This window comes from Hyaena hyaena, unplaced genomic scaffold (genome assembly GCF_003009895.1).
Source record: "Hyaena hyaena isolate Hyena2069 unplaced genomic scaffold, ASM300989v1 scaffold_30, whole genome shotgun sequence".
Taxonomy (NCBI): domain Eukaryota; kingdom Metazoa; phylum Chordata; class Mammalia; order Carnivora; family Hyaenidae; genus Hyaena; species Hyaena hyaena.
This window is the reverse complement of record NW_024080662.1, coordinates 3,297,516-3,323,798: the sequence shown is the minus strand read 5'-3', so window position 1 is coordinate 3,323,798 and position 26,283 is coordinate 3,297,516. Positions and strand designations below refer to the sequence as shown.

The 26,283-nt window shown below is 60.2% G+C and overlaps 1 protein-coding gene across 1 annotated transcript; it reads left to right on the top strand.

Annotated features, from left to right (window-relative positions):
• The first annotated feature begins 5,986 nt into the window (after nt 1-5,986).
• PTH1R (parathyroid hormone 1 receptor) lies at nt 5,987-26,184 on the top strand. The gene is made up of 14 exons (XM_039228214.1): nt 5,987-6,084; nt 16,495-16,597; nt 18,521-18,655; nt 20,312-20,422; nt 20,526-20,644; nt 20,800-20,894; nt 21,083-21,278; nt 21,765-21,918; nt 23,422-23,482; nt 23,809-23,875; nt 24,143-24,237; nt 24,811-24,952; nt 25,078-25,119; nt 25,633-26,184. The coding sequence occupies exons 1-14, from the start codon at nt 6,010-6,012 to the stop codon at nt 26,008-26,010; spliced, it is 1,773 nt and encodes a 590-aa protein (XP_039084145.1). The 5' UTR covers nt 5,987-6,009; the 3' UTR covers nt 26,011-26,184.
• Nucleotides 26,185-26,283: the final 99 nt, after the last annotated feature.

Here is a 26,283-nt window from a genome sequence, read left to right as displayed (position 1 = left end):
GCTGCACGCCTGGGAGCAGCCCAGCGCTGGCACCAGGAGCCCCATAAACACGTATTTGTCATCGTCTCACTCCAGGACCCTGGCCAGCCCGGTCTACCCCCTCAGCCTCATTCCCCCCCCCCCCACCCCCATCCAGGCCAGATATGGCCAAGCTCTCTGCCTCCCTTTCCAGCCTGTGAACTAGAAAAGTGTTTTGGAAACTGTAAAGCGAGGTGCCCTCCCCAGGAGCCTGGAAGACCTGGGGAAGGGTCGCCCCTGGGGATGGGGGCCCCAGGAACGAGCCCCAGCTGCTGGGGGTTGGTCTGGGGCCAGCCACCTCACGCGCTGGGCTCTGGGGGCTCCTGCTGGAATGTGCTGAGCGACAGCAGCCACGTGAATCATTACACCTCGTCAGGCTCAGCCGGGGACTTCCAGACCCAAACCAGCTCTGGCTGGGCTCAGGCAGAAGGGCAGCCTCCAGCCAGGGTCTCCGGGTACAGGAGCCGGGCTCCAGGGTCTTGTATGGCCCCTTCTACCCTATCTGTCCGTGTCATCTCGGTGTCGAGGCCTGGCCCTGGTTCCATCGCAGCTCACCCCACAGAACCACAGAGGAAGGTCATCCTGTCCATGACCCCCTGCCTCTGTAACAGCATAAGCAGACCCTGAGCCTGAGTGGCACTGGCTGCTTTCACGCCAAGAACCCACATTCCAGTGGGCAAGAAGGCAGGTATGGAGCTAGGGGGCTGCAGGATTAGGACAAAGGCTGGGTGGAATGAGTGTCCCCATGGGTCACCTGCCTGGAGAACACTGAGCACCCAGTGCTGAGAGGCCTGCTCAGGTCTCCGTTTTTCTGCCTGTGACCTGGCTATGAACTACCTTCAGCCTCCGTCTGACTCCTTCAGGTGCTGAAAACTTGAATGAAGTCACTCAGAGGGACTGTGCTCACGCCTCACGGTGGCCTGAGATTTCTGAGACATGGGAAAGGCCAGGAGGGGCAGACAAGGGCACCAGAACAGACGGAAGAAGAGTTAGCCAGAGAGAGGCTTGGAAGGGAAAGGAGAGGACCACTGTGTTACACCCACATCTGAGGGGCTGGGCTGGCCTGGGTCACACCCATGGAGGCCGGGGGAGGGCCCGGCTCCGGGCCCGGAACGCAGGTATACTTGGACCTCCCCCTGCTCCCCTACCAGGGGTCTGGGACAAAGTCCTGGGCTGGTGCAGGGCTTGGTAAAAAATAATTAATTTCTTTTCAAGGGAAAGCTCTCACTTAAGGCTTTTCCCCGGCCCTAGCAGCAACATCCTTGCTTAGGTCTGAGGCGTGGAAGCAGCTCGGAACTATCCATGGCCTCTCCATGGCCGACCTGAGTCTGCTCTGCGTCTCCAGGCCCTACTTGGAAGACCTTGTGGGCTCCAGGTGAGTGGGGTCCAAGGCAATCCTGGGACCCAAGCACAGCTGGGAGGGGCAAGGCTGTGCCCCATTGGGTTAGTGTGTGTGTGTGTGTGTGTGTGTATGCACGCGTGCCTGTGTCATGCTGTAGGGCAGACAAGGCGTGCCTGCACGGAGTTGTCTGTGGATCGGACATTACAGCATCAGGGGGCCCGTGACAGGAGGCCCCCACCTCCAGGCGCCCCAGGAGTGCTCCCTGTCTGGGGCAGAGACTCCCAGCCCCTCTGCCCGCCCCCCTTCCCTCCCTTTGCCTTCCTGAGAGGTGAGAAAACCAGGCTTCCTGCTGCCAGGGGAGGGGGCTGCCCGACCAGCTGCTGTGGGAGCCTCCAGTGACTCATCCGGGTGGGGGGTGTTTATGAGCAGCCGAAATGGCTGTAAAAGTGGCACCTCAGTTCACTTATGGCCTGGCCATCCCCACCCCTACCAGCCCCTTGCCTTGAAAAACTTCCAGAGGGGCCTGGAACCATGGAGAGGTCTGAGGCTTGGTGGAGGCTCAGCCTGGGGTCAGGGTTCAGCTAGGGGTCAGAGGTCAGACTGGGAAAAAGACTCTGTGTGGGGGATAAAACTCAGTCTGGGATCAGGGTCGAGATTGGGATTCAAGCTGACTTTAGAGCTAGGACTGGGGGGTGAAGGGGGGAGGGTCTGCAGGCCAGTTTTCCCACAGAGCCCCCAGGATGGGACGAGGGGGTTTCTAAGGGAGTGAGGTAGAGCTGAAAAGCTAAGAGCTGAGTGTCTGTCTTTCCTTCTTGAGTCTGGTGCCCACCGCGGCCCTAGGGTCTGTGTAGCTTGGCCAGAGCCCTACTCACAGTGGCAATGGCAGCAGCAGAATCCAGTTTAGGGCCACTGGGCCCGAGTCCAGTTCTGAACTCCAGTAACCATCTTGGCTCTTCCCCATTAGAGGCAGGAATCCCTAAAAGGGACTCCCTATCCCCAACCAGACCTTTACAAATGCCACTGAAACTGGCCAGAAACTGACCCTGCAGCCCTGGGGCTTGCCTGTCAAAAAGGGCAGGCTGGCTCTGCCAGGCACTCGGGCGCTACCAGTTAATGTGTGACACCCCATCCCCATGGTGGTACTTTAACCGAGGCCTAGAGGTGACTTAGGGATCAGCCTCCCCCACACTGGGAGAATGTCCAGCAAGGGCCTCAGGGGTGAGGCACAGGAATTATGGCTAGAGGAACACCCTTAAGGGGCCCGCCGCCCATCAGATCCCTCTCTGCAGCCCTGCGCACAGCCCACCCTGGTCCTCCCGAGTACAAATACTGTGTTTCCCAATCTCAAGCTGTCTGATGTCAGGTCTGAGGACTCCCTACATCAGCCCCTAGTTTAACACCAGTCCCTCCAATCCCTCCATGAAGATTCTTTTCCTATCACAGGGAAGGGGTGGTCAGCCATAGACCCATAAAACGTAATAGAATGGTTTAGAAACGTCGAGACATAAAAGTGAGACCATCAAAATAGAACACTGAAGAATCACCAATGTTCCTTAGGTACCCACTCTGGGCACCTGGGCCTCAATCCCTGTTCCTAAGTAACCCACACACCATAGGGGGCAGCTCCCAAATCACATCCCCTCCCAGTAATGGAGGATTGGTGTCACAAGGAAGGAGGGATGTTCTTTACACCAGACAAAGCAGGATCCTAGCAAGGGCAGGGGAGGGAGCATGGGGAGAAGACGAGGAGTCTAGTGGACAGTGCTTGTTGGGGAAGGTCACCTCCGGAGGAAACTGCCTCAAACAGCAGAGTCCTTAATCACCAGGACAAGAAACTCCAGGGTACAGAGGAGGGTGTGGCCACAGACTCCTATGGAGAAGACAGCTGTGCATACAGTATGAGACATGGGTGGGTTTGGGCCTGAAGAAGGGTGGGCTGCCAGGAAGGCTGGCTGCAGCTGGATTCCAGAGGCCTTAGGGTTTAGGCTGGTGGATCCATTCACATGGGGGAGGGAGGGGGCCAGCCCTGAGATGGTTGGGGGGAGGCGCTGGTTTGGGGGCTCTGAGGAGCTCAATTTCCACAGGCTGAGTCTGGGAAGCCCATGGGTCTGGCCACCCACCCTCTGCAGCACTAAAACAGTAAAGTGAAAAGTGCCCTTTGAATCGGCTGGTCAAATCCTCGTTTTACAGATGAGGAAACTGAGGCTCAGAGAGCAGGAAGTCGTCCTGCGCAGGATATATAACAGGTGAGTGGGTAATCGGGGACTGCCACTTCGCTCAGATGGTATTTCCGAGGGTCGCTTCCCCCAGGCCATCTTTGAAGCCATTCGCTCCAAGCATCCCAGGCCCTCCCCAGCAACGCGACTTCCCTGCCAGGTACTGAAAGATGGCAGGCTTGGGGTCCGAGATCCCTTCCTCTCTGCGCTACAGCGTCCCCTCCCGGGCGTGAGCTTGAAACCCCGCCCCCACAGACTCATCCCGTTCTTCCCCCAAGTTGGGGGTCCCCAGTGGACCAGAGCCCACCTGGAGTGTTTGGAGATGTGAAGAGGTGGAGAGGGACTCAGGGCTCCGGAGTGGGGGTACCGGCGGAGCCCCGAGTCTCGCGGCTTGGAGTCTCCCGGGGTGGAGTCAGGGGCGGAGCTGGAGGGGTGGAGGCCAGGCCGGCGTCTGGAAGGGTCGAGACTCTGGGAGACCCGGACCCCGGGGAGAGACAGGGGAGGGTGGGAGAGGGACGTGAGCCCCGAGACGCGGGCAGGGGCGGGGCCGGGACTAAGACCATAGCCGACCTACCCACCCGGGAGTTCCCGAGGCCGGGGGTCCAGGCGAGGGCGGGGCGGGGCGAGAGGGCAGCGGCTGCCGAGCGGGGCTCGGGCTGGCAGCCCAGCAGCCTCCCCAGGGACCCCGGTGCAGCCCGAGCGGGAGTCCCGCGGGCGAACGGACAGCGCCGCGGCCGGGGGCGCGCGGGGTACCTCCCGTGGAAGAGGTCCTGCTTCGCGGCTGAGGGTCCCTATTCACCGGCCCGGGCAGGCTGATCAGAAAAAATAACGTCTGTTTCTCCCGGAGAAGAGAATGAAGCGGCGGCAGCGTCGCAGGCTACGTTCCCGGGCCCCGATGTCAGGGCTCCCTTGGCCCCGTCCCCTCCACACTCACATCCCGCCGCTGGCGACCCGGGGCGCGGCCTCTAGAGAGACGTCCCGGGGCAGGGGCAGCGGGCTCAGCTCGGCCGCTCCGCACTCCCGTGGCGGAGGCGGCGCGGGGGGGGGGGCGGGGGGAGCGGGGGGCGGGAGAGGCCCGGGGAGGGCGCGGGGGAGGGAAGAGGCGCCCGGCCGGGGGGGGGGGGAGGGGGAGCGGCAGACGCCGAGGCGAGGGACGCGCACGGCGGGCGGCGGCTCCGAGCGGCGGCCGGGCGGGGGGCGCTGGAGGCCGGGCCGGCCAGAGGGGATCCCGAGAGCCCCATGAAGTGCCCCGGGGGCCGCGGACGGGGCGCTGTCCTGGGGAGGCTGTCGGGGGGTCCCCGACATCCATGGCTAGGCGCGGGCCGCGGCGGCGCGCTCGGAGTAAGTCGGGGTCGGGGGCCAGAGCCTGGGGAAGGGGGCCGGCGTTGGGTAGGGGTGACGCCGGGCCTGGCCGGGGCGGGCAGGCTGGTCCGTCTCGGTGTCAGTCGGCGGCGCCTCCTCGGAGGCCGGTGGAGTCGGCGGCCCCGCGCCGCTCGGCTCGGTGGCTTTTTTGGAAACTTGCAAATGTTTTCGTAGAGAGAGGGAAGGGGGAGGGGAGGTAAGGAGCGAGGGAGTGACCGAAACGGAGCTCGGGGCTGCTGGAAGAACGGAGGCCAAGGCTGGGGGAGCTAAAGACGGACTGACAGGCCGACAGGCAGAGCGTCGCGGCCGCAGGCGTGCTTCAGCGGCGCGGGCGCAGGCGGGGCTCCGGCCCAGGATGGGGAGAGAGTGCGGGAGGCAGCGGCGGACAGGATGGGGATCCGAGGGGCACTGAGGGGCAGGGAGCTGACGGCCTGATCGCCGAAGGGCTCAGTGTCGTTGCAAAGTTGAGATCGCGTTCCTAAGCTGCACGCCCCGAGCGGCTCAAAACGCGCCCCCCGCCCCGCCCCACCTCCCCTCCTTGCGCTGCCCGCGGAGCTAAAAATAACAGCCCGGTTCGCCCCCCGCAGACCGCGACCCCAACCCCTCCCCCGACCCCTCCCCCACTGGGCGTGGGGCGAAGCCACAGCTTCTAGTTCCCCAAAAGAAAAAAAAAAAAGAAAGAAAGAAAGAAAGAAAGAAAAGGCGGCGCGGGGTGGGGGTGGGGGGGCGGGGGGCGGGCCGGGGGCGGGGGGCCCGGCCATATGGATGTGATTTCTCCGCTCCGAGGCAGACGGGCAGCTCCGCAGCGCTCGGCGCCCGCCCGCCGCCCGCCCGGCCCCCGGCTGCCTCCCTTCCTCCCTCCCTCTCTTTCTCCTTTGCGCTCGCTCGCTAGCCCTCGGCGCATGGGCCCCGCGCCGGGCCCCGGGGCCTCGGGCCGCCGAGCCTCCGGGGTCCCCTAGGCCCGGGCGTGGGCGGGGCAGCCCGGCCTGACGCAGCTCTGTACCCCACCACCACTACCACCAGGGCCGGCGGCGGCGGCTGCCCCGAGGGACGGGGCCCTAGGCGGTGGCGATGGGGGCCGCCCGGATCGCGCCCGGCCTGGCGCTCCTACTCTGCTGCCCGGTGCTCAGCTCCGCATACGCACTGGTAAGTCCCTCACCCGCACACCGGGACAGGCTGCGGGCTTGCTCTGCGGTCCCTGGGGTGGGTCCAGGGCGCAGAGGCTTGGGTTCCCTGAGTAATCTGAACTCCGGGTGAGCGTCCTGTCTGACCCGAGATCCTGGGTGCCTGCTGCCTCTGGTGTGTCTGGACTCGGTGCCAGATGCCTGAGGTCTCCTTATTTCTGAAGCCTGGGTTTGGGGTCCCAAGTCTGGAAATCTGTGGTTGGGGTTCCCCTATCTTCTGCCTCTGTGAGCACCACTCCTGTGGTTGTGTCTCCCTCGGAGATGACAATGTGATCTAGCCGTAGACTGTGCTTTGGCCCTAATGTAAGGTCCCACAGACTTTGTTCCAGGGCCTCTGTTTTCTGCAAGTGTTGTTTGCAATCCAGGACAGGGGGCTGTGAGCATGAGGTCAGAGTCAACCGGGCAGGGGGTAGGATTTAGGGTCCCCTCCAGCTCTCACAATCACATGCATGCACACATCGCGTACGCTCTTGCCCAGGGAGGCGGTGTGTGTGGCATGGAGGAAGGATGGAGGTCCCCTGAAGGAGACTGACCTCACAGAACACTTCTTCAGGAGAAACGTGCTGGAGGGGGACTCTGGTGAGTGAGGGACAGAGCAGAGGCCATGAGGGGACCAGAGGGAGAAGAAGAAACAGGTTGAGAGATAGGCAAAAGAGACAGAGGAGGTGAGGATGAGGGCACCCCAGAGTAGAAGCAGTAGACAGACCAAGAATAGCAGAGAAAAGCAGGCACCAGCAGAGGCCAAGAGCTGGAGACAAGGAGCGAAGCATTATGGTCCGGGGCCAAAGTCTGGGATCCAGGTGCTGGGGAGTCAGTCGGATCCCTCAGCAGCCCTGTCCCAGGTGACTAGCTCATTGCTGAGGAGACTGTCTGCCTGTGTGTCCCGCTTCAAGGCCCCTGCTGCCTCCCCAGTACCTCCTAGGTGGGGGCATCAGCCTTCTAGAGAGAGAAGCAGACAGGCAGGCAGCTGCCACCCCCCCAGCTCCCTACCCAGGTAGAACCTCGGGAAAGCAAGTGCTCTGAGATTCCTCCAGCTCTGCCCAGTGCCTGTGTGACCTCGGGCCATCCTCCACACCTCAGTTTCTCCATCTGTAAAAACCAGCAAGAAATATGTGCCTAAGAATCCTCTGATCTGAGGCTCTCTTCTCCTCTGGGGGCCTCAGCGTGTTCCACTCCCTGGCGCCCATGCCCTCCGGACTCTGGCTCCCCAAAGGCAGAGACCTCACCCCATAGGAGGACTTATAGATGGGGGAAATGGAGGCTCAGAGACTTGTGCGGAGGCAGATGCAAGGACCCAGGGCTGTTTCCCCACACTCCCCTTGGGCCGGGCTCACGGTCCCCAGGCCCCTTCCAGGCTGTGTGCAGAGCTGGCCCGCAGCCTGTGTGCACACATGTGGGGTAGGCAGGAGGATGGGTGTGAGCGTCCTGACGGCGTGTGTGTGTGTGTGTGTGTGTGTGTGTCAGAGCAGGGCCCAGTGCGACTCGGGGTATGCTGTTCTCCACGTCCGTGTGAGTGTGTGTCTGAGTCGTGTGTGAACTCACATGTACCCGGAGCTGGGTCTGCACATCACTTGAAGGGATGCAGTTGTGCGTATATGTGCGTGTGTTTTTGTGAGCGCATGTGCACCCAGGTCTATTGTTTCTTATTTTTATTTAATAAATGCTTCTGTAGTGTTTTCTTCTTGCCAGACACTATTCTAAGCACTTTACAATATTAACTAATCGTTCCAACAACCCTCTAAAAAAGGTTGTGTTATTGTTCCCATTTTTAAAGTAATCTGAATCACATGATCAACATGACCATTTTTTATTGCATGCCAACCTGGGGCTCAGCCCCATGTCTCTATGGGGAGGGGGTAATGGGTTCAGGGCCCCTCACTGATTGCTGGGGGAGCTGAGGCACATGCAGAAAACTGGCCTGGCTTAGCCCCGGTGCAGTTCTCAGGGTAGGGCAGGAGGAGGGATGCCATGCCTTGTCAGTGGCTGGATACTCAGGCTGTGTATACACTGGGCCTTCCCTGGGTTCAGGGCTAAAGGATGTGGCCCAAGCTCACCCAGTTCCCTGTAGGTCCCCCGGGCTCAGCTGGAGCCAACAAGAGACCGACAGCCTGACAGCTTCCTCTTTTGAACCCCGCCCCCCCCCACCTGGAGTGACTGTTCCCACCCAGATCTGTGCTGTGGCCCGCTAAGCCCACCAAACTCAGCGGATAGCCCCTGCCACCAGACCTGTATGCAGGCGGCCCAGCCAGTCCCAGATGCAGGCTCAAGTCTCCAGGGACCTCAGGACTGGGAGGCCAAAAAGCATCCCCCTGGGAGGACGTCCGCTTTGGCCAGACTCAGCTGGTCCGTCTTGTGCCTTACGGGGGTACTAGCTGTGCGCTGGGGGTCGGTGGAGTGGATTTGGAGGAAGGGATGGACCCGCGGATGTGAGTAGGGGGCAAAGGAGTGGTCCTATCCTTGGGGATGCCTCATCCTAAGGACATGTGAAAGAGAAACTGCAGGTCAGCATGGGGGGCAGGCCTTGAGGGTAGAGATGCGATGTGACCCTGGGGTCAAACCCAGGAGGGACTGTGGTGGGTGGGAGTACAGGAGACCAGTCCTAGCGTGCTCCCTGGGCAGTGTGGCCATGGGCCCTCTTTTAAAGATAGGAAGGAACCACCACGTGTTGAACAATGGCTGTCCTCAGATTCTGAGCTAGAGATTGTCACAAATGTTTTCTCGTTCCACCCTTTCGCTAGCCCATTTTATGGGAAGGGGCCCTGAGGTTTAGCCAGATGTGGGACTTGAACCCATGTCTTCAGACTCTTGCACTGAGCTTCTTCCTCCAGAGTGAGAGCCTTGTGCCCCACTGTGGGTTATTTAATTTCCCTCCCTCCCTCCCTCCCTTCCTCCCTTCCTTCCTTCCTTCCTTCCTTCCTTCCTTCCTTCCTTCCCTCCCTCCCTCCCTTCCTTCCTTCCTTTCCTTTTCTTTCTTCCTTCCTTCTTTTTTTCCCTCTTTCCCCTTTCTTCTTCTCTCTCTTTCTTTTCTTTCTCCTTCCTTCTTTCTCTCCTTCTTTCCTTCCATAAAATCTCTGTTTCTCTTTCCTTCCTTCCTTCCATAAAATCCTTCTGTTATTTTACTTTTTTTATATTAATTAAACAACTTGATACTTTCTTTTTTTTGAGAGATGCTAGTATCATTTATTCTTTTATTTTCAAGCTCCCTCAACAACTCCTGTTTTTTTTAAAGGGAAGGCAGCTCTACTGTGAATATAATTTCGGATAGGAGAAGACCCAGCCTTTCTTCTTATTTTTAATTGAACAACTGATACCTGAGTATGTTCTTTCTGATAAGAGTCACATAATATAGAGTAAACAGAATTAATCCTTGATGATCCTCAAGTCCCAGGATCTCCTCTAGAGAAAATCATTTTTAACAATCTGGGTGGGGGGTGTCTTCCTGTTTTCTGTATATTTCCAAAAGGTACTTTTGTGTATACATATAAAGCAAACAGTTTTGCTGTTGTTTTCTGCTTGTTGTCAAATGAATGGTGTCTGTTTGTAGGTAAAGCTCTGCCATATGCATTTTTTACCTTAAAGGTGTATCTTAGAGATCTTCTTGTCAGGTAACATAAATCTAATTTTTAATGGTGCATAGTATTCCAAAATCTGGGATGCATGAAGCCGTCCCCAGAAATGGACATGTAGATCTTTTCTGCAAAGGTGTGAGTGAGTGAGTGAGTGAGTGAGTGAGTGAGTGAGTGTGTGTGTGTGTGTGTGTGTGATTCTAGACGGGGGCAGAGAAGCTCCTTGAAATGCCCTCCCGTGGCCCTGTGTGACCATTTCTCTGCAGGGTATTTCTGTCGTTGCTGGGTCTGAGAACATGCACATTTTTGATTTTAGTAGACATGGCCAAACTGCCCTCTAGAAACTTGTGCAAATTTATAGTCACAAAACCAGGAGTGACCGGGAGTGTCTCTCCCCAACACCCTCTGTCTCCTGGGGAAGCATGAGCATTTTCACCTTTGCCATTCTGATAGGTGAAAAATGGTGTCTCTTGTCATTTTAATTTGCCAATTACCGTAAGCTTTTGGACTTTACATCAGTCTGTCATCCCTCTTCTAAGAGCTCGCACGGAGCCATTACTCCCTCCTCTTTCTATGGCTTGTTTGTCTTTTTTGTATTGATTTGTTCAAGCTTTTTATATCACCTGCCCTTAAACACCCCTCCCCACACTTCCCCCCCCCCCCCCCCCCCCCCCCCCAATGGCCTGTGGACAGAGCAAGAGGAGGGGAGCAGAGCCCTCCGGGAACTTGGGTTTTCTTCGGAATGTTTTAATGAGGCGTCAAGTGGCCTCCCCCAGATTCCTGTTGTGGGCCTTCTGGGGACACTCCCTGGTCCAGCCACCACATCAGGAAAGCAGCTCTTTCAGAGGGAGAGAGTCCCTAGGAAGAAGAAAGGGGGGGGTGTTTGCAGACCCTTGAAAGTGTCTGCAAGATACAATGTGGCTGAGAGAGGGTGCAGAGTCTCCCTCAGATTTGCAAAGACGTCAGAAACCCCCAAACCCTAGAGAACCCCAACTCCAGGACTGGCTGTGTGCGGAGGAGAGACCTGGGGGGATTCTATTCTGCTGACCAGGCATATGGTCCGGTTAGACCGTACTGTCCTTCGAGGCCTTGGTCCTCCCCGCCAGGTAGAGGCCGCCGTCTGTGAAGATCCACCGGGTCCAGCGGCCAACTCCGCCATCCCAGGCTCCATCCCACCGCCTGCCCTGAAGGCGTCCGTCCCTGCTGGCCAGGATGAGAGGCGTCACAGTGCCTCCCCCCCCCCAGCCCCTCCCAGCCCTGAACACAGGCAGCCTGTTCAGAAAGGCCAGGAGAGGGGGAGGAAAAGTCAGCACTTGTCAGCGGTGGCGGGGCAGGAGTGTCCCCGGCAGGGAGCCCGTCCCAGCCTGCTCGGGCCAGCCGGACAGACGGAGGGCAGCGAGGGGTGGGGAGCAGTCCCTAGCCAGCTGGCACGGGAGACATCGAGGGGTGCCAGCACAGGTCCCAGTAGTGGAACCTGGAGAAGAGGCGCAGGAAGGCCAGGAGGTCACAGGGGTCTCCTGCGAGCCAAGGTTTCCCCCTCTTGGCTTTTCTGGAGGTGCAGCTTTCCTCGCTCCCAACACCGGGGGGCGCAACTGTCCCCTGTCCTGTTAGAGCCGAGCACAAGTGGCCATCACCAACCCCACTGCCATGTGGTCACCTGTGTGCCTGCCCCCACCCCTGAATTACCTTTGTGCAGGCTGCCTCAGAGCCTCTGTACTAGGCGCTTGCCTGGTGCAGCGAAAGATGGAATCCAGGAGGACTCTGGGAAGCCGGAATTGAGGCTTGCATAGGGGATCCATGGGGCCCGGTGCTCCCTCAAGCAGACTGGCGCTCTTCTTTTTAACCGTGACTGTCAGTCTCCTTGTCCCCATTTGTCAGATGGGGATGTGGTAGAAGTTAAAGGAGATGAAGATAAAGCTCCAGCGGCAATGGCTGGCGCCAGGAGGCAGTGTGGCTAGATGGACACCAGGCGGCAGGTCTGTGCCGACAGCCGCCTTCCCCCAGGGGACCAGGCCGAACCCTGGCAGAGGACTGGGTGAGATGACCCAAGGGGGCACCTTGAGGCTAACACAGTGGAAGAAACCCCTTTCCCAAAGGCAGGGATGTCGGCAGCTGAAGAAGTAGCCCTTGTATTTCCTTCTTCGTTTTGCCTGGAGGAGAATGTAGGCATGTCTGGGATCACAGACAGCAAATGTGTGGAATTTGGCAGTTAGGAGAGGAGCTGAGAGGAGCGGCCCTCATTTGGTCAGTGGCGTGGAACTGGCTCTCTCCACCACCGCTGTCACCGTCACACCTCCATCACCACCACTGGCCTCGCCATCCTCCCCTCCACCGCCACCACACCGTGCTCATCCCCTATTCCGAAGCTGTCCTCAGTGGGGCTTCCCTGGGAACTCAGGTAGAAGGAACTGCTTGCCCCCTACCCCCACCCCAGGGGAGGGGTAATGAGCAGATGGCCTTTCTCTTCGTCTGGGCCTCTGAACTCAGGAAATGAGAAACACATCAGGGCCTCTTGACCACACACTAGTCCCTCCCTGGGACAGCAGCCTCTGTGTTTGTAAATAACATACTGGCTTCCAGGCTCCACCTGCACCCTGCTTGGAGCCCCACACACAACAGCTCCTTGCTCCCAGGCTGCTGTCTCCCTGTTCCCAGCTCAGGGCTGAAGTCAGGGCATCGCTCCACCCCTTGCATGGTCACAGACTGCACATATGTGCACATAGGAAGGCTCTCTGTTGGGGGGTCCAAAAAGGGGAGCGTGCTACAGCGAGGGGTGCTGAAGGAAGAACATAAGAGGAATGTGCGAGGGTGGATTCAGTGGGACACCTGATGCCCGGGCCCCTCAGCAGTGGGTGACCCCTGGCTATGATCTATCCCTGGGTCCCTCAGTCCTTGCCCCAACACCCAAGATCTGCTGACACTCTGGATCTAAATGGATCCTGGCGTGAGTCCCCCACACCAGGAGCTGGGCCAGAGAGACCAGAACTCCACTGGGAAAGGGGAGGAAGGGCTGGTGGGGCCCAGGGAGGGAGCAGCAGACAGGGTCACCAGGCCAGGAGGTTAATCCGAGCTGCCTGAACTTTCCCCTTCACCCCCAGAAGATAAGGCCTCCTCAGTCAGGGCAGGGGCAGATGAAGGGCCCTGTTACCCGCCCCAAGCTCAGGGGGTCTGGGAGTGACCTGCAGTCTTACTGGGAGTCCAGTGTGGATCGCCCCCAAAACTTGCCCGGCACACTTCACCCGGCAGGCCCTCCTGTACTCCCTGCTCCCCACTCCTCCCGGAGCCCCACCTCCCATCCACACCTCACTGGCCCCCTGGACTTAGTCATCTAGCCAGTCTCCCCCTGCCATTCTAGGCCCCCAGCCTAGAGCCACCAGCAGTGACCAGCAGCAGGGGTGCCCATAGCCAGAGTGGGAGAGCCATGACTTGGTGGTGTTGTTGCTGCTGCTAACGGTAGCAATTATAGCGACCAGCTCGGCCCGCCCCGCCCCGCGGCCAGGCTCTCCATCCAGTACCTCACTGAATCCTCACGACAGCCCTATCGTCATCCTGTTCGCACAGGTGGAAAACTGAGGCACACGGGCTAGGCAACTTCCCTAGACGTGCTGGCCAGAAGAATGTCTTTGGATGAGGGAGGGATGAACAGGGCAGGCAGGGGAGCTGTGCTCCAGGGCAGTGGGAATGAACTTGGCATGGAACCAAGGTCCTCCTTTCCTTGGGAAGGTGCTTCCTCGACTCTGGCTTGGGTTCTTCTTGCCACAGTGGCAGTTCTGAGTGACAGTGGGTCCTACAACTTCAGGGAGGCCAGAAGTGGGGCCACCATCCCTGTGGATAAATGGAGGAGTTCAGGGGCCATGAGGTGCTTCCCTTCTCCTGGGCACTCCCGGCCCCACCACGGAAACCAGGCTGCAGAAAAGAGGGGGTGCCTCCTCTTGGCCATAGAGAGGATAAAGCAACAGCAGTAAGTGGAGGCTGAGCAGATGCCTTGGGCCTGTGAGGGAGCTCCCACGCTTTGCCAAACGGGCAGCTTTCAACCCGTGAATGCCCACATCAGTGGGCTAGTCTGTCAGTTGGGAGGGCTGGTGTGCCGGGCTTGGGGTACTGGTAGAAGCTTCGGTCCCTCAAGAGCTTTCCATCGGCTGGAAAAAAGATGGTGCGTTATCTGTTTGTCTTGAGAGAGATGGAGGTGGGCAGAAGAAGGGGTGGGAGTAAGGCCAGGACAATGGCAGAGGTGGTACCGGCAGTTTTTATGGGGCTGGTGGCAATAGTGGTGATGGTAGTGATGGTGCTAATGTTGCCTTTGGTGGGGATGGTGATCGTGTGGGGCAGGTGGTGGTAATACCGAGGAGGCTGTGGTCACAGCGCTGATGGTGCTGGTGGGAATAGCGCTGGTGGTGGTGATGGTAATGATTGCACCGGTTGGAATGGTGCTGATGGTAGTAATGGTGGTTATACTCCTGGTAATAATTAGTGCTCATGGTGGTGCTGGTGCAGGTGGTGGTGGTGGTCAAGGTGATGATAGTTGCTGGTGGTGGTGGTGGTGGTTATTGATGGAGGTACTAGTTGTGATGATGGAAATGGCAGTGAAGGGGTGACCTCATGGATTGGGGTGAGCAGCTCAGCTACGCAGGGATCAGATGCCTCGGGAGCCTGGATCCCCAATGCCAGAGGCACAAAGAGAACTTCGGGTTAATCTTGGAGCCCCTTGAACTAGGGCAAGCCCAGCTGCCCTCCCTCAAGCCCCATCCTGCTCTGCTGTAGCTCGGGGAGGAGGACGCAGAGCGGGAGGAAAGAGGAGTTTGTGGGGGCCAGTAGCGAGCACACGGGAATCGGCCCCAGCCCTTCCCAGGGTGCCCTGCGCACTGGATCCCCCTGAGATCCCAGGGTCCAACTCAGACTGCAGAGACACGCAGAAGCACAGACACCCGACAGACACCCTCTCCCCTGTCCCCCGCTAAGGAGCAGCCGCATGACACACTTGCAGAGGCGCGCACGCGGACCTTTGCCCAGAAATACATGTACACATGCGTGTTCCCAGACACCTGAGGCTCACGTCCCAGATGTGCGTGCTGGACCTCCCCCACGTGAGAGCGCACAGAGACAAGGGCGCACGCGGGCTCACAAGCCTGCCGGCCGTGGGTGCGCGGCCGCTCGACGCCGCGCCGCCGCGCACGCGCACAGACGCGCACGCGCCGCCGCTAAGTAAAACCAGCGGGGCCCAAGTCTGGCCGAGCCAATTGGAGACTCCTTGGCCCTGGAAGCCCTTGTTGCTGCCACTGAGAGACGCGGTCAATTAACTTCTCCCAGCAGCCAGGCTCCCTGGCCCGCCCCGCCCCGGCCAGCCCGCCCCTTCCCCAGCGCGCCTCCTCCCTTCCCTGCCTCCCCGCTGGCCCTCCGCCCTGCAAAACTCCACTCAGACAGGGGACCGGCCCTGCCCTGCGTTGTCTGACGGGCGGCAGCTCTGCCTGTTGAGGGTCTAAGGGAGCCAGGCTCTGCCCTGTGGAGTGGGAGGGGACACAGCCCTGCTTTGGGGACTGAGGGGTGTAAGGGGACAGACATGTCCCTGTCCTGCGTGTCTGAAGGGCCCTGACTCCAACTTGGGGGGGGCGGGGATGCGAGGGGAATGTACTAACCTCCGTGGGTCTCACTCATGGAAGTGGCTAGACATGGTCACACTGAGCCGTCCCCAAAGCAGGATGCTGCCTTTACTCTGACCCGCTTCCAACCCTGTTGGGGGAACACAGGTTCAGGGTGAGACTGCACCCCGATGCCCGTGATGTTCTTGCTCTCCTCCTCAAAATGATGCCAGGAAATCCCAGTGGGTGGCAGTGAGTGCCCATGGTGTGCAGGTTGGAAGGAAGAAAAGGAAGTATATTCCAGAGGAAACTGGGGACTGATAATCTCTTGTTGGCACCGTCAGAACAGGGTTGTTGGGGTGCCTGGGTGGCTCAGTTGGTTAAGTGTCGGACTCTTGAGATTTCAGCTCAGGTCATCCTCTCACAGTTCATGAGTTACAGCCCCACATCGGACTCTGCGCTGACAGAGCAGAGGCTGCTTGGGATTCTCTTTCTCTCTCTTCCCCTCCCACTCTCTCTCTCTCTCAAAATAAGTAAACTTAAAAAAAGAAAAAGAACACAGGGTCTGCTTGGGTGGAAGGAGCCTCCAGGTAAGCAGTGGGAGGTGGGTGACTCCCACCCACAGCCCGAGGGGAGTGCCCGCCCAACCAGACCACTGGCCAGCAACTCCTCAGTCCTCTTGCTTTTGGGACCACAAGGGTGGGAGCGGCTGAGGCACTCGCCATTCACTGCAGAAGCAGTGACTGGGGAAAGGGCCAGGATGGAAATTGGTGACTCCCGAGGTCCCCCAGGGCACTAGGGCTTGAAAGAATCCAGGCCTGGTTTATTTCCCCAGAGTTCACCACTCCTTATCCACCCCCTCTCCCTATCAGGTCCCCAGCAGACAGGATCCTGTGAGGATCCATCCTGGGACATTCCATCCCTTTCCCATGTACCCTTGGGGAACAGACTGCACAGAGAGTATCAGTGGCTGCAGCCTGCAGGGTCACTAGCGGACAGGCAAGGGACAGTCCCCCCTCCCTCCTTTATCCTTCTGGTGGGACAGGCTCTACCCTTTGGAGCTGCAGATTCCCATATGTAAAATGGGAGCTACATAAGGCAGAGTTCCCAAATTCTAGACTCAGGGCCTTTGGAAAGAGGGGGCAGGATCCCTCAGGGAGGTTGGGATGGTTGCCGGACCTGCCTCTGAGCTGGGAAGTCCTGCCTGTAGTCTGACGTTCAACTTGGTAGGTGGATGCAGATGACGTCATGACCAAAGAGGAGCAGATCTTCCTGCTGCACCGCGCCCAGGCCCAATGCCAGAAGCGGCTCAAAGAAGTCCTGCAGAAGCCAGGTGGGGGCGGGGCCGGGGGCGGGGCCAAAGAAGGAAAGTCTGGGAGCGACGTCCAGAGTGGGAGGGAGGGGCCAAATGAAGACGAGAGCCTAGGATGCAGAACCAAGTGGCATCAGGGGAGGGGGGGAGGCTTCCAGTTAAAGGGGGGGAGTCAGGCCAAAGTGGGGTGGGTCAAGTGTGATCAAAGTCAGCAGACTGAAATGCACTGAGCCTTCGCTCCTGTGGCAGGGTTAGGGCGGTATGAAGGCAGCCACAGTCTGAATCACCCCCGACAGGCTTAGATTTGGCAAGGCACACCACGATCACAAGCACTGACTAGGGTGCCAGTCCCCACTGGGATGCGCTGGGACAGCTTCCTGGAGGAGGAGGTATCCAAGGAAGGTTCAGAAGGATACGTAGATCTTTGAAGAGGGCCCACTTGGTCAGGAGGACGAGGCTGAGGTGTCCAGGGTCAGGAGAATCAGGGTGCATGGGGCTGGATGGGGGGGGACGATAGAGGGATAGGGATGGGTATCTGGGACTCTAAGTCATAGTCAGTATCCGGGAGAGGGTGTTTGATCTGGGGTAGGGAGGGCTCCTGCCCACCAGCGCAGCCTCTCCAGGGACCCGTGCTAAGATGAAGGAGGTGGGGCACTGACCTGCCTTCCCGGCTCCTGCCCTATCTGCAGCTGGTCTGCCCTGAGTCTATTTCCTGGAAGCAGAGATGTGAGCTCATTAGCACCCATCAGGCCTCTGCTGCCTGTCTGATTAATCTCATGGACCGGGAAGAGGCCCAGACCCCCCCACCCCCAAATGGCTGATAAGAACAGCTTCCTGTCTGGAACTGGCTCCTAGCCAGGGGACCCAAGCGCACACAGTGACACACTTTGTAGCACGTGGACTTTGCTCAAAGTCACAGGGATTCACATGGTCTCTGCAGTCACAGCCCTGTCCACACTGGCCCCACTGGTGGCTCCTTGGTTCCCTGCCCCAGTCACTTCAGGGTCTGGGGGGCAGGTGGCCCCCTCTCTTTGGGTCCCAGCTCTCTTCCTAGTTGGGGAAGCCTGGAGTCACCTTCCTCCCTCCCAGCCCGCCCCATCCTGACGGAGCCCCTCTCTCTCCTGCTCTACCCCATCTTGCTACCTCCTCCCTACTGATGCCCCAAGGATCAGGCAAGCCATTCCATCCCAGTCGTGGTGTCTGCCCTCAGCTTCCCATTGCTGCCACAGACTCTGACACGGGAGGGTCGGGGGCCCTGCTCGGGCTGTCACTGAAGGGACACAAGTCAGAGAATGAGGGGGACTGTTCAGCGAAGAAGAGAGATCTTGAACATCTCTACTGGAGAGAAGGGCCAGCCCAACTCAGTCTCTGGAGTCCCTCTGTGGACTCTGTGAACCCCTAACTCTAGTATCCCAGGGCAGGGGATGGGCGCGTAGACTTGCCTGAACACACTTGACAACTGGCATACTCTTACTGTTGTGGTCCACACTGCCAGCTTCCTGAGGTGCACGGTGCTCTGGCCTGGCTTCATTTTCACGGTTTATCCTCTCCATAGACATCACCGCTACCGTCCACTTTTGTCCTGCGCCCCCTGGTGGGGCCTCGTCCTCCTGCACAGGCTCTGGCTCCGACTCCTGGGTCGGAGGACACCACCTCTGCCCGTGCGTTGCCCACGTTTACTGCTCAGTCCCCTAGTTGATCCCACACCGCGTGGTGTTCATTCCCATTTGAACCTCCCGTCGACAGTCTCCGTACCCCCTGCTTACTTCTGACCTGGCAAGTACTTTACAGTTTGTAAAGCACTTCCTCGCCTGTTATCTCAGCTCTCCCAATGGCCTGGGCTGTCAGCAGGGCAGGGATCAACCCCGATTGCACAAAGGGGGAGTCTGAGGCAGGAGTGTGCCCTGGCACAGTTGATAGCCATGCCCGCCCTGATTTCTCCAGCTGACATAATGGAATCAGACAAAGGATGGGCATCTGCATCCACGTCAGGGAAGCCTAAGAAAGACAAGGCATCTGGGAAGCTCTACCCTGAGTCCGAGGAGGACAAGGAGGCACCCACCGGCAGCAGGCACCAAGGTATGTACATGTTTCCATGCATCCATCAGAGACCAGCTAGGACCCACCCACCCCACCGGTCTGTCCCCAGCAAGTGAGCTCACTCTCTTCAGCTCTTGTGGAAAGGAAGAGGTTGAGGTCCCCTCCCTAGGAAGGCACAGAAGGGGCTGGGAGGAAACAGAGCCCAGGAGCTATGGTGTGGAGGGGGCTGGCAGCTGGATGGGCCCGGACACCCAGGAGATTTGGGCAGAGAACTTGCCCCACACTACCCTGTGGGTGGTCCCAGGGCTATGGCCCCTCCCATGGAGAGAGATGACAGAGAACCTGGGAGACAGAGGGCCAGGGAGAGATACAAAGACAGGGAAAGACAGAAGGGAGACCAGGAGACACAAACTGGGACCGAGACTCAGTGTGTCAGAGGAGACTGCACCAAAACATAGTGTCGTAGGCCATAGACATAGAGCAGGAGAGGATGGTGGCCATGGAGGAGTGGGGGCCAGAGACAGTGAGACAAGGCGGGGAGAAGAAAAGAGAGGGAGGGAGATGCAGGGCGGTGTTGTCCCTCAGGAAGGTAAGGAGAGACAAACGCAGAGCCCAGGCTGCAGCCACAAGGCCGGTTTGAACCGGCTGGGTGGGCAGCAGATTCCAGATGGGCCACATCTGGGAGGCTGTGGTCACCCTGTGGCTCCCCAGGGACCAGAGGGAATTGTGGGCCTAGCCAGGCGGGGCTGGGAATATGGTGCCCAGGACAGAGAGCCTTTCACCAGACTGGGGTGGGTCCAGCCGTCAAGGCGGCCTTCCAGGATGGCTGAATCTTGTGGCTGGAGTTCTGCAGGGGGAAAGAAGGGAGCTGGGGGGGCAAGGGGGGATGGGGTGGAAAGTAGAAGATTCAGAGGCTGGGGACCCTCCAAGGTCACTTAGTAGCTCTGCTGTGAGCCTGGAGCCCCAAAGTAGGATATGTCACCCTGCCTCGAATCCCACAGATAGCACTTAGATTTGGGGGGTTATACCTCTCCCTACAAGCGATCATTGGAGTCTCATAGCAGGTGCTTAGGGCGGGTCTAGGGTGGGGGTGGCAGCACAGGCCTGTATGGCCAATCCCAGCTACCTGGTGAAGAAGGTGGAATACGAAGAGGGTGGCACCTGCATGAGGCCAGCAGCTCGTTGGGAGTCCAGCTGGCACAGGAAGCCAGCTCTCCTGCCTCCCGTCCAGGGTCCCTGGGCAAGGCTCACATGGAAAGCATTCTCAGCTGAGGGAGTAAGTCTGAGAACTTGCCCTTCTTCAGGGACACCTAGAGGTGGAATCAAGAGCCGAGGAAAAAGAGAAAGGCCCGGCCAGGGGCCGAGTACCAGAGGAGGGCAGGGCCCTAGGCTGTATGACTTCAGCAGATCACTTGCCTCTCTTGGCCTCCACCAGCCAATCTAGAAGTAGGGCCACGCCAGTACCTGCCTACAGGGGCTGTGGGTGAATTCTGTGAGGCCAGGTGGGTGCAGGGCACAGTAGGTAGTAAGGCTCAATACATTCTCTCCAGAATGCTCCAGGCCTGAGTTTTCCAGTCCTGGGGCACACCGGTCCCTGAGGGAGCCAGCGACCACAGGTGTGTTCATTCTTCTGGGTCACTAACCATGGACTTGACTGGTGTCCCCCACCTTGTCTGTCTGTCTCTGTGGGCACAGGGCGCCCCTGCCTGCCCGAGTGGGACCACATCCTTTGCTGGCCGCTGGGGGCACCAGGTGAGGTGGTGGCCGTGCCCTGTCCCGACTACATTTATGACTTCAATCACAAAGGTAAGGCAGGCTGGAGTAGGGTGGGGACCACAGGGGTGCCAGGAGTTGGAGCTCAGGGCTCCGGACCTCTCTGCCTGCCCTGACCCTCCCCATGGACCCGCAGGCCATGCCTACCGTCGCTGTGACCGCAATGGCAGCTGGGAACTGGTGCCTGGGCACAACCGGACATGGGCCAACTACAGCGAGTGTGTCAAGTTCCTGACCAATGAGACTCGTGAACGGGTGCGAGCTTTCCCCCTCCCCAACTTGATCTGGATAAGGTCACCCCACCCCACTGGTGACCCCTGAGCTAGGCCTGGCTCCTCCAACAACCTTCACCTGGCTCTAACCCTTCACCTGAGTCCCAGGGCTCTGACGGTGTGTCCCCAACGGTACAGGAGGTGTTTGACCGCCTGGGCATGATCTACACCGTGGGCTACTCCGTCTCGCTGGCCTCCCTCACCGTGGCTGTGCTCATCTTGGCCTACTTCAGGTGGGCGAGGAGAGGGGCGGGGCCGAGCCGGGTGGGCGTGGACGTGGGTGGGACCGGGGTCTGGTGCCTCCCTTCCCTCACCCAGGCGGGGCGTCCCCGCCCACCGCGCACAGCCTGGCTTCCAGCCCCCCACCCCAACCCTGCGCGTCCCTGCGCCCTCACCCGCGGTGTCGTCACGCGCCCCGCAGGCGGCTGCACTGCACGCGCAACTACATCCACATGCACCTCTTCCTGTCCTTCATGCTTCGCGCCGTGAGCATCTTCGTCAAGGACGCGGTGCTCTACTCGGGCGCCACGCTCGATGAGGCCGAGCGCCTCACCGAGGAAGAGCTGCGCGCCATCGCCCAGGCGCCCCCGCCGCCCGTCGCCGCCGCTGCCGGCTACGTGAGTGCCCCCCTCCGGCGGCCCGCACCCGCGTCTCCCACCGCTGGCTTCACGAGAGACCCACCCTGCCGCCCCCTCCCCCCGCCCCGGCCCCCCGGCCGGCACCTCCACCTAGGCTCGGCCCTCGCCTCTGCGGGTCTCCTCCTGCCGTGCCACTGGCGTGAGCCACCCCGACCCTCGGCCTGCCTCCAGCCCCTACTGCCGTGGGCTTTGTGATTGCCCCCTACCCGTCACTTTCATCAGCACTCCTGCCTCAGCCCAGCACCCCCACCCACCCCACCTCTCACCTTGGTGCCTGCCACTGTCCTTGGTGTCCTCCTGCCCCAGCGACCACTCCCCCACCCCCAGCTCTGCCCTTGACCGGAGCCTGGTCCTTCCTGCCCTCCTGACCAGCACCACCTGTCCTATCTCACGAGCGGCCCCCAGCCCATCCCCAACTTCTGCGCATGCAGGCCCGCCTTCTGGCTAATACCACTGCTCTCCTAGGCGGGCTGCAGGGTAGCTGTGACCTTCTTCCTTTACTTCCTGGCCACCAACTACTACTGGATCCTGGTGGAGGGGCTGTACCTGCATAGCCTCATCTTCATGGCCTTCTTCTCAGAGAAGAAGTACCTGTGGGGCTTCACGGTCTTCGGCTGGGGTAGGCAGGCTCCGGGACAGCGCGGGCTGGGCAAGGGGGTGGGGCTGTGGGCGGCAGGGTCAAAAGGTGAGGCGCCCACACAGCATATCCTGTCCCACCCAACCCTCTGTGAGTCTGACCCCTTCTCAGATTCTGGCAACAGGCCCTGGCCAGGGGTCAGGGTTCACCTGGGATTGGCTCAGCCCGGGATTGGGGCTCACCTGGAGGCAGATTCATCTGGCCTTGAGGCTCAGCCCAGGTCAAGATTCAGGTCAGGATCAGAATGGGATCTTGGGTCAGAGGTCGCCCTAGGGCCAGGGTTGGGATCTGGGATGCTCCCTCCACCCTGAGCCCTGTTTCCCTGTGGATCCCCTCACTGCCTGCAGAACCCAGAGCCCCAGGCCAGGCTCTCCCATCATCTGGGCTCGGCGGCCCCTCTGCAGAATGGGTTGCTGGGGCTCTGCGCCGCTCCCCCACGGGCGCTGGGATTGAGTTACCGATAATTGTCCATTATTGTTGGCAGCTCCCGAGCTTGGCTGGGCTCCGGGGCAACTGGCCAGACTGGGGCGACTGGCCAGACTGAAGAGGGGTAGGCCCGGTGGCTGAAGCCCTCCTCCCTGCACTCAGCACCCAGAAGCTCTCAGGTCAACAGCCACAGCCCGTTGGCACACATCCTGACCTTGTCCTCACCCATGGCAAGCCCCAGAGCTGGGGGAGACCTGGGCCTGCTCCCAGGAACTGACGTGGACTCTGGGGCTAGAGGGTGTCAGGGCGGGCAGGAAGCACACAGACTAGGAGCACACAGAGCTTCGTGACATGAGAATGTCACAGCTCTTTTTCCCACCATAAACCCAGGTCACACCCTGCCCCTCCTAAGGGTGCACCTGGCCTAGAATGAAGTGTGAGGGGGCTAAGGACAGGAACCTGGCTCCCTTCTAGAGGCAGAGCTCACTTAGAGTTACCATGTGCATTCTGGGCTGACCCAGGCCTGGGAACACCAAGGTTCCCCTGTGGCCTTTACTCAGCCTGGAATGACGGTTGTCACCCCATCCAGCCCCATCCGTGGGGGCTAGGACCTCTCACACTGGGTGTTGGGGGGCGTGCTGGGACAGAAGAATGCTGGCACAAGAGTGCCCCATGCAGAGCACTGCCCTTGAGAGGAGAGAAGGGGGCAATGGACTGGGTACGGGGAAGTCAGTGCCGCCCTACTTTGCCGTGTGCCCAGCAGGTCTGCACGTGTGGGGAGGAGATGCAGAGCCAAGATTAGGGCAGAGGGCTGGGAACTAGGCCCTGGGTGCTGGGGCCCCAAGAGGAGGCTGTTGGGAAGCAGAGTGGCACGTGTCAGCATGTGGCTCTGTCACCGAGCAGCCCATAGGCCCAGGCTGAGGGGGGTCAGGGGCGGTGATGGGGTAAGCTGGGGGTCATCAAGGGTGAGAGGAAAGGGTCTGCCGAGGTGGGTTAAGGGGAGAGACATTGTGGGCAGCACCTACGGTCCCTCACACGCTGCCCCCTCTGTGCCCACAGGTCTGCCCGCCATCTTCGTGGCTGTGTGGGTCAGCGTGAGAGCCAGCCTGGCCAACACCGGGTAGGTCCAGGTGGAGAAGCGGGTCGGGGGACTCTGATGCAGGCCAGAAATACCCCTGGAGCCCTCTTCTTCTGTGTGGTATGTGAGGGGGCTTCCTGTACCCTGGCCCCGAGTGGCCAGCTTCGGTTTTTTATCTAGCATTGAGTCAGGTGCCTCTTCAGGGTCACAAGAGGCTGCTTGAAAAGAAGCATCTGAGGGCCGCCTCAGGCCTGGCCACACCCGATGTTCTGCTGTCCTCCGTCAGAGCAGGCCAGCTCTGGGGCCATGCTGTGGGCAGGCTCAGGGTGGGAACAGGGCAGTGGGAGCTGATGCCTCACCTCCCCCAGGTGCTGGGACTTGAGCTCCGGGAATAAGAAGTGGATCATCCAGGTGCCCATCCTGGCCTCCATCGTGGGGGGGGGGGGGGGGGGGGGTGCCAGGGCCGGGTGCGGGTGTGCACCACAGGTCCCGGCGTTCAGCCCCTGGCAGGGACTACAGAGGCTTCCCTGGACCCCAGGATGGGAGCCCCAGGCCTGAGAAGCAGCTGGCCCCCACCCCAGTCCAGATGGGGGAGCAGAGGGCCCACGTAGGGATGCGGAGCAGGGCCGTGTGCCCCAGGACCCTTGCCCCCACCCCCTGCTAGGGTGCAGCTCGAGATGCAGCCCGCCCTTCCTCCCACAGCTCAACTTCATCCTCTTCATCAACATCGTCCGGGTGCTGGCCACCAAGCTGCGGGAGACCAATGCCGGCCGGTGTGACACGCGGCAGCAGTACCGGTGAGCTGCGCCCGCCCGGCCCCGGCTCCTCAGAGCTCAGAGCTCCTCAAACCCCGGCACTGTGTATGAAAGCGAAGACAGAGGCCCCAGGAGTGAGCCTGTGTCAGGGGGAGAACCCCGCTCCTGACTCCCTGGCCGGCCCCGGGGATCTCAGCCCAGAGCCAACCCAGGCCATTCGGTGCTAGGCCCTGCCCTTCAGCGGGGGTCTCTGAGGGTGGGACAAACCCAGACCTCTCCTTAAAGAGCTGACCGTTCGAGTCTGAGGGACCTGCGGGCCGGGGATGGCTTCGAGGGGGCTGCGGTTCAGCTAAGACCTGAGGCGTGGACCCTGGGATGAAGAGGGGAGGCCAGGGGGCGGAAGTGAGTGAGTGCCAGTAGGGGGCCCTGTTAACGCTCTGCCTAGACAACGAAGGGTGGTTGTCCCAGGTTGACTGGACTGTCCTCCGCCCCGGCCCGAGCCTCCCTCCCGTAGTGGCTCCTGGAGCTTGGAGCCAGGGGCTGGCGGGTGGGGACGGCACCATGCCTGCTGATGGGAAGGGGCTGGTTCCTGACCCGCCTGCCCTGCCGGCCCAGGAAGCTGCTCAAATCCACGCTGGTGCTCATGCCGCTCTTTGGGGTCCACTACATCGTCTTCATGGCCACGCCCTACACCGAGGTCTCAGGGACGCTCTGGCAAGTCCAGATGCACTACGAGATGCTCTTCAACTCCTTCCAGGTGCGCAGGCCCTGCCCAAGGCCCGGCTGACGGTGGGAGGGGGGTGGGGAGGACAGGAGAGGGTCCACCCCCACCCTCTCCGGATGCGGCCTCCAGGCCCTGACCCCACGTGCCTCTCTCCACAGGGATTTTTTGTCGCCATCATATACTGTTTCTGCAATGGCGAGGTAAGCGGTGGGCGGCGGCGGCATGAAGCAGGGAGGACGCGCAAGTGCCAGGGGCCCCCCAAGTCCTGTCCCTCCGTTCTTCTGTCCGGCTCCTCCTATGTTCCTCCAAGAACACCCCTGAGGACATTCTGAAGGCAGAGAGTCTTTCCAGATGATTCAGGCCTGGGGCGTCCTAGCATTTGTAGGCTCTTCGATCTCTGGCATAGCCAGTGTCTTCCCAAGCCCACAGCTGAATTCGTAATCCAGACTGCACGACTCAGCCACCCTTGGGGCCATTTGTGCCTTGTAGGTTCTGGGTGTGTCAGCTGCCTGCAGCCAGGCACCATGTTCTGAGAATGACGGGATTTTACTTGGCCTTGGAATTTTCCAGTAATATACCATGCGTCTGGTTCTATTCAGTGCCTAGTGTTGTAGGGGCAGGGAGGAGGGCATGGCTGGGCCTGGGGGAGGGCTGCACATGCGGCCAAGGGGTTAGAGGCACACCTGATGGCCCACCCCCCTCTGCCATCCCAGGTACAGGCTGAGATCAAGAAATCCTGGAGCCGCTGGACACTGGCACTGGACTTCAAGCGGAAGGCACGCAGTGGAAGCAGCAGCTACAGCTACGGCCCGATGGTGTCTCACACGAGTGTGACCAATGTAGGCCCGCGCACGGGACTCGGCCTGCCCCTCAGCCCCCGCCTGCTGCCCACCGCTGCCACCAACGGCCACCCCCCGCTCCCCGGCCACACCAAGCCAGGGGCCCCGGCCCTCCAGACCACACCACCTGCTGTGGCTGCTCCCAAGGACGATGGGTTCCTCAACGGCTCCTGTTCGGGGCTGGACGAGGAGGCCTCTGCGCCGGAGCGGCCTCCTGCCCTGCTGCAGGAGGAGTGGGAGACGGTCATGTGACAGGGGACCTGAGGGTTGGACCCATGGACATGAGGGCCGATAGACAGACCCAGAGATGGGTGGTTGGACGGTTGCCCACTCAGGGCTGGGGCTGGGAAGACAAAATCAGAAAGAAAAAAAAAAAAAAAAGGGAAAAGGAAGCAGCGTGTAGCTTCCTGTGGTCTGAACTAGGGACTTGGGGGCGGGTGAGGGGGGAGCCTTGGAGAAGTTCATAGGTTTCACCTCAGGAGGCGCTCTGGGGGCCACAGGAACAGTGGAGCAGGAAAGACCTGA

Bases quoted from the DNA above. Each gene is read 5' to 3' on its own strand.
- PTH1R (XM_039228214.1), top strand. From the start codon at position 6,010: ATGGGGGCCGCCCGGATCGCGCCCGGCCTGGCGCTCCTACTCTGCTGC. The intron at 20,423-20,525 runs GTAAGGCAGGCT...ATGGACCCGCAG, and splicing joins TTATGACTTCAATCACAAAG to GCCATGCCTACCGTCGCTGT. The intron at 24,953-25,077 runs GTGCGCAGGCCC...CTCTCTCCACAG, and splicing joins TGCTCTTCAACTCCTTCCAG to GGATTTTTTGTCGCCATCAT.